General features: G+C 40.3%; 1 protein-coding gene across 1 annotated transcript; it reads right to left on the reverse strand.

Moving 5' to 3' along the window:
• Positions 1-52: 52 nt before the first annotated feature.
• Positions 53-13388, reverse strand: smc5 (structural maintenance of chromosomes 5). The gene is made up of 24 exons (XM_022741908.1): positions 13182-13388; positions 11077-11218; positions 10710-10762; positions 10264-10426; positions 9931-10065; positions 9510-9650; positions 9229-9390; positions 8739-8810; positions 8057-8312; positions 7761-7915; positions 7252-7365; positions 7046-7140; positions 6767-6899; positions 6289-6462; positions 6012-6181; positions 5737-5860; positions 5256-5378; positions 4967-5092; positions 4692-4787; positions 4151-4255; positions 3919-4038; positions 2681-2860; positions 1473-1568; positions 53-796 (listed from the first exon to the last, which is right to left on the reverse strand). Exons 1-24 carry the CDS (start codon positions 13343-13345, stop codon positions 662-664), a joined length of 3234 nt encoding a protein of 1077 aa, XP_022597629.1. The 5' UTR covers positions 13346-13388; the 3' UTR covers positions 53-661.
• Positions 13389-13647: the final 259 nt, after the last annotated feature.

Below are 13647 nucleotides of genomic sequence, written 5' to 3' on the forward strand. Positions count from 1 at the left end.
TCACTCAGATGTCACATTACTGGAATATTTAAATGGCCAAGTGGATATTTAATGAAGGTAAAAATGAAGGTATATTTCCACATAGTTTGGCTTTTAATGCACAATAGTGCCGCTTTTTTACTTTCCAGAACATATCTTTACCCACTTAATACTGCACTGCATACTGAAGCCGTATTCAAGCCAAGCATACAAGGTATCACATACTGAATGACTATTCTAAATAAATTTAACATTTAGAACAGAAACAGCAGAACATTTTATTCAAACATATAAACGTGCATATTAACTCCTTAAGGTAGAGGTGAAACTGTTGTACATTTTTTGTATTATTAAAAGAGTTAACATGTTGCTGCATAAACAGACGAATGTGCAAATGAGGGAACAACAAATATGCTCAGTGCATATTTCTATTTTCAGTATAGGCGTTTTATAAATGTCCAACCCATTTGAAAACTCCTCAAGAAGTGACAGGACATTGTTGGTCTGTATATGACCCATCCACAGTGCAAAATTATATCGTTCCCCTTCAAAAGGTTCATATAAAATATTCTCTCTGAAATAACAGAAACTTTTTATCGTATCATGTAACATCACTATCAGATTTACAGTCGTATATTTTGAAACTAAGCGAAGCCGTTCAGGTCAGGTCGGCCTCGTGGATTCATGCCTGGGCTTTTCTTTGGAGACACCGTCTGATGAAAGCCTTCTCATCCCACTGGTTCGGGGGAAGCATGTGGGCGCCGTTATGGACGCACAGGATGGTCATTTCCTCGGCGTACTGAAGATTCTGCAGCAGCTGAAAAAAAAAAAAAAACCACAGCAGGAGAGAAAGTTCAGGAAGATGAAGAGCACAGACTCTCGTGGGAGATATGCAGTTTCACATGAAACATTTTAAACCTGCATGAACTAACTTCTTGCCCACTTGGTTGCTGCAGGCAACAACGATAGAACTATCACCTTTAAGTTGATAAAAACAAACATTCATCCAGATATGAAGCAAAATTAAGATTCATTTAGACTCGTGTTTCTGGCCACCAGTCAGTCCAGTATTTACTTTTTTGTCTCTACCACCTCCTGAAGGAAACATCTGTCTCCTCAGCTGCTAAATGTTCACCAGCTTGTCGCTAACTTTGTCTGTCTGCTGTTCGGGGCTGAGCAGGTGGCTTACTTTGGCTTATTTTGCTGAATACAGCTGCAGTACAGTAAAGTAAAGTTGTGTCTGGACAGCTAAACAATGAAAGCTTTTTCAACTGAGGGATAATTCTCTGCAAGTTTGTCACTACAAGTAATCATGTGATTCATTGTTGATATAAAGAAATTGATTACAGCTGCTTTAACAACACAAAATATATAAACAGATGCACACCTACACACACACACACACACACACACTCAATGACGTCAGTCTCTTGTTCCCATCTGACCTTTCACTCCTTAGGAGGTAAAAAACCCCCCCAAAAAAAACCACTCACTTTGGGTGTTATGAAGAAGTACTGGGATGTTGTCTCTTTGCAGGCCGTGCGGACCACAATGTCAAAGACTCTTCTCTCATTTACAGGATCCATTCCCTACACACACACACACACACACACACACACACACACACACACACACACACACACACAGCACACACACACACACACACACACACACACACACACACACACACACACACACACGAGACACACACACAGTAACAGTAAGTAAGCAGTGACTGTTGTATTAATGCTGGCAAGATGCTCATGAAATGAAGCAAGTGGGTGAAATAAATAAATAAATAATATATTTTTTTTAAAAACTCACATTTACACACTCAGTTACAATTGTGTTATAAAATCCTCGAACACAGGACGGACATATAAACTTAGTTTGTTTGTTTTCGAGGATGCATGTGGAGAGAAAGGGAAAATTTTGCTGCTTTGCTAAAAAATGATTTTAGAGAATTAAAAGCTCACTTTAGTTAAATCACAGAACAAACCAACATGAAACATGATTCGCACATTTTCCCCTCATACTCGTACATTCGCACATTTTCCCCTCATACTCGTACATTCGCACATTATTCGTTTATCAACTGTGTGAGTATGTGCTGCATTATTACCTCACTGTGGCCTAAATTTGGTGGAAAGTTAGGTCATGACTGAAGGAATCAGTGCTATAGCGCCACTTCATGGCCATTTATGAGGCACTTTAAGGCAGTCAGGGTATATCATGTTATTTTCCACCTCTTTGAATTTTGCTCATTTTCTATTTTCATGCTTCGGTGCTGTCCCTAAATTACTGTATTTCTGAGCAAAAAAAAATACCACAAAGGTTTTTTAAGCATTCTGAGCTCATTCCTCTCCCACTTTGTTTAATATACACTTGGATTATTTTTACAGAATTGCTCATTTAATTGCCCAGCATTTATCATTTTAAAGACTGTTGTTAAAACATCATAACAAACTCTCGTCTTCAGTTAGAGTGTGTTGAAACTGAACGTAATGCACTGACTTGACCACAGAGACTGAAGTGGTTTTGTTTCTTCTACAATTATGCAAACCCCATGCCTGGTTCTCATGGCAATATTTACATCAGCTTCAGATGAAGCTCAAGTTCATGTTGTCAAAAAAGAAAAAGCTGTGTGACTTTCTGTTTGTGTGTGTATGTGTGTGTGTGTGTGTGTGTGTGTATGCACTACCTGGTTGATCTCATCCACCACTCTGAAGGGGCAGCGGTTGAGCTCCTGCAGGGCCATGAGGTAAAGCATTGTGGAGACGCTGCGCTCTCCTCCGCTCTGATGGTACGCCGTCAGCTCGTGGAGCTGAGTGCTGCTGTGAAACTTCACCCGGATACGGATCCCGTATTTGTCATACTCCTCCTGCAGTGGGCAAACAGCAGCCATTGTTTTCATTTAATGACCTCAAGTGTCACTTTCAAATCCTACACATTTTAATTCAAACACGTTCACATGTTCTATGAAAGCTTCTATTCTTCTCTTGTTTTCTTTTATAATCAATCATCAATCTCAGTCATCTTACCTCATCAATCGCTTTAAATAACTAATCTCTTAAATACTCTCGACCACTGGGATCCACTTTTAAAAGGCAAGTTGTGCGACGAGGCACTGTTTAAAACGTCTGATCTGGGGCCAGTTTCATGAAAGCCAGACTTGTAGATAGATAGATATAACAAATAGTCAGACTTCAGATAGACGCCTAGATTCATCTGTTGCGCAAAGCAGTTTAGTTCTTCACCATCTTTAGTTGGACTGTGGTACAATGAATTCTGGGTAAATTAAGACTTTTTTTTAATAGTGAAAAAAAAAGGCTGAGTGAGGAACTGCATTCAGCCGCTCAGCAGAAAATGTTTGCCTTTTGGAGGAATCCGACAGTTCCAAGGACATTTCACCTGAAGCAATGAAAAGAAAAATCTGATTTGGTCTCTAAAAACTCTTTCCCTTCTTTTTTCTCTCTCCAGAACAATGTTGGCAAACTGCAAATTATGAGCCATGTGTTCCTGTTTGTTGTTGTTGGGTGCTACTAGTCAGCGCAGGTGTCATTGATTGTTACCATGGTAACATTGGTCTTAGGTCTGAGGGGGTAAGGTTATAATTAGTCAGTCTCAATTTTTGTGCATTAGACTAATCTATGAGCAAAAAGAAGACTGAGCTAACACCACAGACCAGTCTGAAACATCTTTGTCAGTTACAGAACGTACGGTAATGTAGAGAAACGTGTAAACAATAAAACACAAGACATTTAGAATTTCGATAAAAATGTCATTATGTAATAATGAATATTTGGTGTAATGGTGGGAGTCAAAGGTTGAATCCAGGTTTTACAATGACCACATCCACATATCACCGAAAAAAAATAAAATGAAATGGCCACTAAAATCATCCCTGAGATGTCAGATCAAGTGTGTGTCCGCACTGACCTCGTTCTCTGCGTGCAGATCAACCTCTCCTGCACACTGCATGGAACGAAAGAAGTCGCTGAACTTGTCATTTATCTGTTCCACCAGTTGCTTCAGAGGGTTCAGCCAGCGTTCCTTCGCCTGTGACACAAAAGAGCTCATTATACACCCACTTACACACGGGACGACCACTCAGTCGTAACATTGGTGACAGAATGAGCCGGTGGAGCTACGGCAGTAACACAGTCATCACCTCTGATATGTTCTGCCGGTAGGCGTTCAGGGCGTTGCTCTTGTCTTCCAGCTCTTTCTCCAGATTTTTGATTTCCTGCTGTCTCCTGTTGTACTCCTCCACAACCTTCAGAGAGAATTCACGTGACAAACATTTACACTCTGGAAAACGTGAGAAAACCTGAGACAATAGATACATTGCTGCACTTTAAATGACTTATAAGGTCTGATCACACTTTCCTGTTGTAAAGGTCTAATGTTTCCAAATCACATTTTCATAACATGAGCATTGTCCTTTATGTGCATTTTTCCTAATTATTGGTGCCAGTTTTAAAATCATGACTTTACTGATATTCAACTTGATGATGTCATTTTTCTCCCAGTTGTGGAAGAAAATTAAACAACAAATCTGTATTTTCGTCATGGATTTCCAGGCCGGAACAGCTCATTCTGAGCGGGAGAAGGCGGGCTCAACATTTCTACTCTGCTTTCTGAATTAATGAATTAAGCCATAATTATGTTTTTTTTTTTTAAGAAATGAAGCCCTCCTCGGGGCAAATTACACTTTCACTGAGGCCAGTGAAGCACTCGGCTCTGGACCGCTCCTCGTTCAGCATGGCATCAATCTCGTCCAGTGTGTCGGGCAGCTTGCTGAAAGCCTGCATTGACAAAAAAAAAACAAAAAAAAAAACACGCACCATTAACATTTTACAAACTATTATCAATGATATCCCCCACAGCTGTGATCAGCCTGCGTGACAGGATAATATTGTATAGGAAGTACAGACAGGGATGCTTGTTTCACTTATTCAGTGATAAGACTGCGATAAACACTAACGTTACGCAGGTCTTCAGGTAATGACTCGTCAGGCTGCATCCTGCAGATGGACTTTGCTCTCTTCAGCAGGCCTTTGCAGTGTTCTGTCAGCTGGATCTTCCTCTGCTCCAGACGGTTGAATTTTTGCTTCGAGAACACAAGCACATAAACCAGTGAGATATAGCAAGAAATGAGTAAAGGAATATTACAGACACTGACTCCTGGTCCTCTCGGTGAGCAACACGTTATCAACTTCTCCTGCCTCCGTGATGTTGTGAACGTACGTAAATGCCGTGCGTGAAACACTTACATCGGTTGCCTTAAGTTCAGTGGCGCCTTCTCTGCAGTCGTTCTCCAGCTTGGTCTTCTCCGCCGTCAGCCCCACCGTCTCCAAGGCCAGGTACACCTTCTCCATTGTCAGCTTGGCTCTCAGCTACAGGGGATGGATCGACCAGAAAAGTCGCAATGAGAGTCAGACACGTAAAAGGCAGAGAAAGATCCTGAGGTCAGGTTTGCATTTTGCTAACAAGACATGAAAAAAAGCAATATTCTGAAAAACCTATTTAATTCATTAACAATGTAAGTCGGACATAATGTCTACTAGAAGGTGAAGTTCTTGTGCAATGAAGAAGGTAAAGCATGACAACACTGAAGGGAGGTGGGCACAGACACAAAGAAAGAGTCAAAGAAACAACAGGTTAATATTTTAATTCTAAATGTCATCTTAACGCAGCTCTCAAATGCAACGCAGTGACGTAAAGGATCTTAGTTATAACTTCATTTATCCGCACCTTCATTTGAGCCATGAATGCTGAGACTATGGCCACCTTCTGGGAATTGACAGACGCTATTTTCTCTTTTGTCTCCTCTTCAATTTTCTTTAGGTCAATAACACTCTGCTCCATCTGCCTGAGACTGAACACATGGGAGGAGGAGGGGGGCAGGTAACCAACTCTTAAAATCTGCATTAACCAAACTTTACAGAAATTATTTAATACATGTGTTATGTATGTAAACATATGAGATGAAACAGGGAGAAAACTTTCCAGTATTCCTTCAGATTTACCTGTCCTGTTTGGTGCTGATTTTCTGCTCCAGTTGTCTCTTTTTGCCCTTTAGCTCCGAGAGACGCTTCTTCTCTGTCAACAGTTCATTGTCGCTGCGATCCAGGGCGGCCGCTTCCTTCTGCAGAGCCTTCATCCGTTCATCGATGTCTCGTAACTTCAGCTCACACGCCTGGTCACAGCGGGGGTTGACAGTTAAACTCGCGCCTCAGCTTAACTCTCGCTGGAGTTCAACAAAACTGTTTGGTTGGAGCTTCCACGTTTGTTCCAGTGTCTCACCTTCATCTGCTGCTCCAGCTGCCGTTTCTCTTCAGCGTCAACAGTGATGATGAGGTACTGGGAAGGGTGCACCGCAGAGTTACTGGTGCTAATCTTGTTGGAGTAGAAGGACCTCTTCACTGAGTACCTCTCCTCTGTCGTGTATAACACCTTGAGGTAGGGCTCCTCAATCACCTTTGAGAAAGAAAACGGAGAGAAAGATTGATTTTTCTTTCAAGCCGAGTAATCAATAATATCTCTGCTGACCTCAGACAGAAATAAAATTACATTTTCAATTCAGCATCTAATTTCTTCATCCACATCAAAATGAAGAATGCATCTTAGTGACATCTCTGAAAGGCACGAGATAAAAATAAATAAAGGGCTCATTTCTATGTCATTTTTCTGGGTGGTGCTTATTTATAAACCTCACTGACATATCCAGTCTCCACCACAATTTCTCTATTTCACCAAAGAGGTTGAATTTAAATTAACTTACCGTTTTAATCATGGCTTTGGTTTGTTCGTTGCCCACAGGGACGTCATGTACTTTGTACTGGTGACAGAGGTAACTCATCACCTCATCAGGAGCATCAAACATCTCACGTAGGTACGTGAAGAACCCAAAACGCCTGCAAATTCAAATATAAGAAAATTAAAAATAAGAAAATATGTATGAAAACAGAAAAGTAATGGTCACAGACGGAGACACAATTATACAAATAAATAGATGTACACAAATAAAAACAGTCCATTTGACCAATTCATTTTCTCTCACCTCAGGGACTCAATATTTCGGGACGGCTGCCGCTTAGAACACGATTCCTCCGGAGCAGAAATGGAGTTGACCTTCAAGTTCATCTTGTCACGGACCTGAGGGTCAGAACAGAACAAACTAAACGTTTTGATTTTTGGGAGGGTGAAAACTGGATTCCTCACACAAAGTTAGGTTTTGTGTGACATTTAGCTCAACTATAATTTGACCTCAATCATGAACTTCTCCATGTCGTCTTTCCTCTGGAAGACAAACGCCCGCAGGTCGTGGAATGAGATGTGATTTTCCACATATTTGGCAAAGCGATGATCTCTCACATTGATCTGAGGAATACAGAAAGATCCATAACTAATATTAAAAATACAAATCACCCAAGCTTCTGTTTTTTTTTGTTTTTTTTTTTTAAAAGGGAAAGTGTCCTAAATAAATTCCTCTACTATTTTTTCAGGCGTTGCGTGAACAATTACAGAAAGAAGCTATTTGACCTTTTTAATCTATTAATGATTAGTATATAACACACTATAATGTAGTTCTAAGCATATATATATATATACACACACACACACACACACATATATACTGTATATACAATAATAAACACTTGACCTGCTTACGACGACATTATACTGTGTTATAATCCATTTACTCTATGTAGCTAAATGATATTAAATAGGGCGGTTTAAGCGAAGTATGACCCTCCTGTTTCTCTGGGACTCACCACCAGCATCATAGGTTCATGGACATTCCCACCAAACTGGTGTTTGTTCTGTCTGAGCCACTGGAGAGCAACATGTGTGTCCCTGTGGCGTCCTCGCAGCTTCTCCTCTTTGGCGTTCATCATGTTGTTCATGTCATTGAGCTTTCTCTCCAACACTGGCAATAAAAAAAATGAATAAACATAACCTACATGAAACATGAGTGAGCAGCATTATAATGTTTAATATGCTTCACATTTAGATCTTTGCTTATCGAAGGTGGTTCAGAGGACACTGTAAGTTTGTGGGAAACACTCACTCCTGGACTCAGCAAAGAGGTTGTCTTTCTCCCTGCGAAGGTCGGCCTTCTCGCCTTCGATCTTGGCTCTCTCCTCCTGGATGCGTCTCAGCTCGATATTGATGGCATTGATCCGCGGTGTCACATCTGGTTGATCGCCGACTTTGGCGAGCTCTGCCTTCAAGTCATCAATGGTCCGTCTGGTGTTGCTGATTCGCTTCTGGTGGTCTTCCTCCTCCATCTGCTTCAGTCTCAGTGTTTGTTTAATATCGTCGATCTGAAGAGAAGAGGTGTCACTCATAATGAAAAATGTACAGCTGCAGATAGGACAGCTGGACAGGAAAAGTTTTCAAAATAAACTTAATGCACAGTGGCACGTTTATTGGATGCTTCACATTGTTACAAAAATGATGATGTTCTGATGTTCTGTTCACTCACAAATATGAAGCCCCTGTTCAATAATATCTAAAAATGAATAATATTAATAATAATGAATGCATATTGCAAATCAATGGTAGCTACAAATTAAAATTTGATTTTAACTGTTTTTCTTTTTATTACAACAAGAAAACCTAGTTTTTCCAAAATAAAAGCAACATTCTTCCATACGTTGCCAAGTATGACAACACCATAGATTACGTGTTTTCAGTGTTGAGAGATTTTTTTCTACCTCTTTCTGAGTAAAAAGAAAGTGCAGTCTCACCTCTTTGTGTTTTCGATCCAACTGATCTTGTTTCTGTTTGCACTTGTTTGAGGCTTCTTTGATCGCAGTGGTCTGCAAAACATCAAGCTCATCTTTACCATCGTGAGATCACAAATATTAACATTGCAGTAGTATATACATGCTCAAAAACCCTAGCCTTTCTTCTATTATGCATTTTTGTGGGCAGCATAATGCTCTTGTTAATCTGTAATTACAATTCCTGGGAAATTCTCATGGATGCTAAAATAAATAAATAAATAAATAAAACCACTCAAGTGCACTTGTTGTACTGTATGTACCAGATTCAGACCTATCAGTGAAAGTTAATACCGAGCACAATATTACAAATAGATTATAAATTTACAACCAAACAGCCTGAAAGTAAACATATCTCATTTTCTACACATCTACAAAATAATAACATATCACTGCTCATATTTCTTCTTTGAAGCCTCTTAGACTCAGAGTCTAACAATATTTGCTTTTTCACCTTGGCTTTTATTTGTGCCTCAGTGGGCTTCAGCTGGTTTTCAATCTGCTGGATCTTCCTCAGCATGGGCGTCTGGGCCTGCTTCAGCGCGGCGAGCTGCTTTTTGGCCTCGTCTCGCTCTCCCTTGACACCCTCAAGTTCCTTACGGGTGGTCTCATACTCCTAGTGCCACAGAGAAACAGGGACAGGTCTAACACAGTCAAAAGACCAGCTTCTCTGACTGCACACTCTGTTTATTTGTCTCTCTTTCTTGTGCACAGTGTTTCGTTCCAACCACTCACCACCCACGGTTTCTTCTTCTCAAGCAATTCAATCACATCCAGATGCCTCTTCTTTTCATAGTAACGGTTCACATCGTGTTTGTTCCTCTCGTTCCTCTGCTTGGCCTTCTCCAGGAAGCTAGCCCTCTCTTTCACGACATTCTAAAAGGGAAACAAAGCACCGACACAACACTGAAAAACCTAGAAGAGCCCGAGGCAAAGCTGCCTTTACGTGTTTTTAATATGTAAGAAAAAGAGAAATAATTGATTCTAATAATTATTGATGTGATTCTGTTTTGTTAAAAACTGTAGAGAAGTGACAAACATACAGTACAGAAGCCACAGGAACTCCTGCTAGATATTAATGGTAAGAGATATACAAAACAAAGTTTAATTCTGTTGTAGTTTTGTTTTATATATAGATTCAAGCCTTTTCGTTTACCTCCAGTTCTCGTTCTTTGTTGCGGAAGTTTTTGAGCTCACAGTGGTACTCGTACATCTCTGGTGGCCCCACTGACTTCTCAGTTGCCTCCAACAATTCAATTTTGGACATTTTGGCAAACTCTCCCACTTTTTCCTGAAAAGACAAACCAGCAGGAAAATGGAAAACAATGAGGCAGATGTTAGTTAGACACGACATTTTAAAATGCATTAGAGTTTTGACACCTTCGTTTTAATAAAGGACTGTTATGGTCATTCTCATAACTGCACAAATAATTCATTTTTTTAATTAGCTGCCCATGTGCATGTGTATACCGCAGTGATGAACACATACCTGAGGCAGAAACTGGCAGAGGTTGCTGACTTGGATACGCAGAGCCTTGACCTCCTCTTCCACTGTTTTCTGGTTACAGTGTCTTCCATTCATCATCCACAGAGACTGATTGTTCTCCACATGGATCTCTCTATTAATCACTATATTACCACCGTTCTTGCACCTTGAATAAAAACGAGGAGTATGATTCGACAATTTGCTACATCTAGCACTGGGAAAAATGGACTTAACACTGGTGAAAAGTACAACAAACTGTAGTATAATTTATGGTGAAACGTATTTTTAAATTACTGAATTACATTAACAAGAATAATATTTAATGATTTCTAAATGGATAACTCTGGAATTTCCAAACAACGTAACACTAAAGGACTTCACCTATGTAAAAGTTTATTTGTATTAGTAAAACAACAGTGTGTGTCTGCAATCTATTTCACATAACTTACAGTTCAATCTCAATAAATCCTTTATGGCACCCACGTTTGACATAAAGCCCAACCTAGAGAAAAAACACAAACAAATCCTTTTAACAATCACCACAATTGTAATTAACTTATTTGTCAGCTAAAATAACTGTATAATAATTAGACTGGGAGACACTGGTGCAGGGAGATGAAACAAACCATCACATGCAGTGCAAGAGGACAATGACTGATGTTCAAATAACATGTAACAGTTCTGCTGGTGCTCTGAGCTGAAAACCTGCCTGTTAACCTTGTATCATGCAACCAAGTTCCCTCACTGGCGTTCTGCAAAGAAACCAAGGCCTGACCAGAGTGCGTCTGCAAATTGCTGTGTTTCCCTGCTGCTTACCTTGTCGCCTCTGCCCAGGATAGTGGTCTTGCCAGCCAGACCCAGACAGATGGCACAAACAATGCTGGACTTGCCAGTTCCATTGGCTCCAACAATCATGTTGAGATTAGGTCCAGGACACACCACAGAGTAGTCATAGGTCCTGTCAAAGCACAAAGGAGATATCTATGGTTTTCCTGCAGTATTTTACAGCAGAGGTGGTCGACCTTGCCTGAAATAAGGACAGCCTCTACTAACATCACAAAAATCAGTTTTATGAATTAAAACATCAATCTTATGAGAGCCAGAGTGCCATTTCATAAAGCATATCTGACAGGTGTGGCTTTTGTTTACACTTTAGTCTACTGACTAAACTGATCCCGAGACAAGTCCCTTCATGATCTGAGTGGCCTCGCCACCTCTGCTAAACAATTTAGCATTGAAAATGCTTTGATTGCCTCAATGCTTTAATAAACACATTACATTTTAAATGTTTGGTTATATATGTGCATCACCTGGCTGCCTGGGTGTGAAGAACAGATGCACCAGTTATTATTGCACAAGGTTTTTCAGGACCAAGCTACAGAGAGGTCAGATAGACAATGACAAAGGGCATTTTGCTTCCATAACTGGAAGGCAGAGATGCTAAGCACTTAAAACACAGAACAATCCTTCAGATTTTAGGGACCGTGCTCATGTGGTTGTAGTCTACTAGTTAAAGCCTCTTGACTGCCAGCTCACACAGTGCTAAGGAAACATCTGCTTGTATCTTAACGCTTCTCTTCCAACTTTTTGAAACACAGTGATGAGAAATCTATTATTCAACTGTAAAATGTCCTGCTCAGTACATTTCTTGGTCGCAATTGTTAAAAAAAAAAAAAATTATAATAATTAAGGGCACATGATCAAAAATGTTTATATATGTTGTGGGTTGTGTATAAAAAAAATATTGGATTCAATATCATTATCGGCCTCAAAAATCCTGTATTGGTCGAGCTATAGTTTGTGGTGCTGTTGAACTGTATTCGGCTGTACGCTATAGCATTACTAACATTTAATATAGTCTAACTTTTTAGTAAGGTGGACTACTCTACTAAATAGACTACATATTTATTCATTATTTATTGGATAAAATATTAGAAACACCTCTCAGTGTAAAGCACGACAGGTAAGCAGCATTCTTTAACAGCTCTTTAATGACCTTGAAGTTGAACAGTTTCAACAAACCCTGAACATTGTAACATTCATGAAGGGTGAATTGTGTCAGGAGACAGTTGTATCAGACCGCAGTAGTTTTTTACCTGATAAAGTAGCAACTGAATGTACAGTACTGTTAAAAGATTTTTGCACTTTAGATGTTTGGATTCTAATCCATCACTCAGTACCATCAGGGAGGCTTCTGATTGGTCCCAAATTCACTCTGCAGCATGACAACCACCCCTAACATACAGCCAAGAGCTATAAAGAACTATCTTAAGAGACAAGAGGAGCAAGGAGTCCTGCAACAGAGCCATGGTCTTCACATCATGGAAACAGTCTGTGATTATATGAAGAGACAGACGACACTGAGACAAATCCACAGAAGAACTCTGGCAAGTTCTCCAAGATGCTCACAACAACCTACCTGCTGAGTACCTTAAAAGGCTGGGCGCAAGTGTAGCCAGGAGAATTAGTGCTGTTTTAAAAGCATCCTCACTTTACTCTATTTTTTAACAAGTGCCTAAATCTTATGCATGAGGTGCATGAGGAATAGCCATTGCGAAGACTTGACTTGGACTCCTCGCTTTAAATCTTAAAACTCAACTTGAATTCGTTCCTTGAAGTCTTAAGCTTTGACTGTAACTTAAAGTATCTGATTTGGACTTGATTTAGTCAGTTATAAAGAGGACACATAAGTTCACATGACAGCGTTGGAGCCACTGACACAGCCTGGTGTTAGCTGCTACCTAGCAGCCTTTCTCGGTGGGTGAACGACTTTGTCATGTTTACATCGAGGTCAAAGCATCCAAATAGAGTGCCAGGAAGCGCTAATGTGTTAGCCAAGCCGTCCAGCGATCATCAACCTCAGCCGTCTTAAATACGTTGTTCTGTTGTTGTTAAATGACAGGTGAGGAGCAGTAACTTACAGGAAGTTTTTCATAGTGATGCGAAGTATGGATCCTTCCACAAAACGACCGTCTCCTCCAGTTCCATCGCGCTGACTGCCCTTAATCGTGATGGCGGTGCCGGAAGACGTTTGTGAGCTGCTGTTAACTTGACTTACTCGCTGTCTTTTGCTGGGCTCCGCCATGGTTAAAATAAAAAACAGAGCAGCCTGCCTCAAACAACCACAGGCACTGGCGTTCACCCTCGCGCGCCTCGCCGAGTCGTATCTGAGAGCTGGTTGGACAAAGGGAGTCACGTGTAAACACAAAGGCCTACGTCATTGTCAAAGGTAGCGTTCATTATCGCGAGACAGTGTGTACAGCCTGATGAATAAAACCTTCCCTTTACCCACTAATCTACATTTAAAGAGGTTTAAAGCTGATAAGTGTACTTATGTGTGTGTTGACTACGGAAAATGTTTGAATTGCTCTCACGTACTCTGTATTT

Source organism: Seriola dumerili, unplaced genomic scaffold (genome assembly GCF_002260705.1).
Source record: "Seriola dumerili isolate Sdu_G_001 unplaced genomic scaffold, Sdu_1.0 BDQW01000056.1, whole genome shotgun sequence".
NCBI classification, from domain to species: Eukaryota; Metazoa; Chordata; class Actinopteri; order Carangiformes; family Carangidae; genus Seriola; species Seriola dumerili.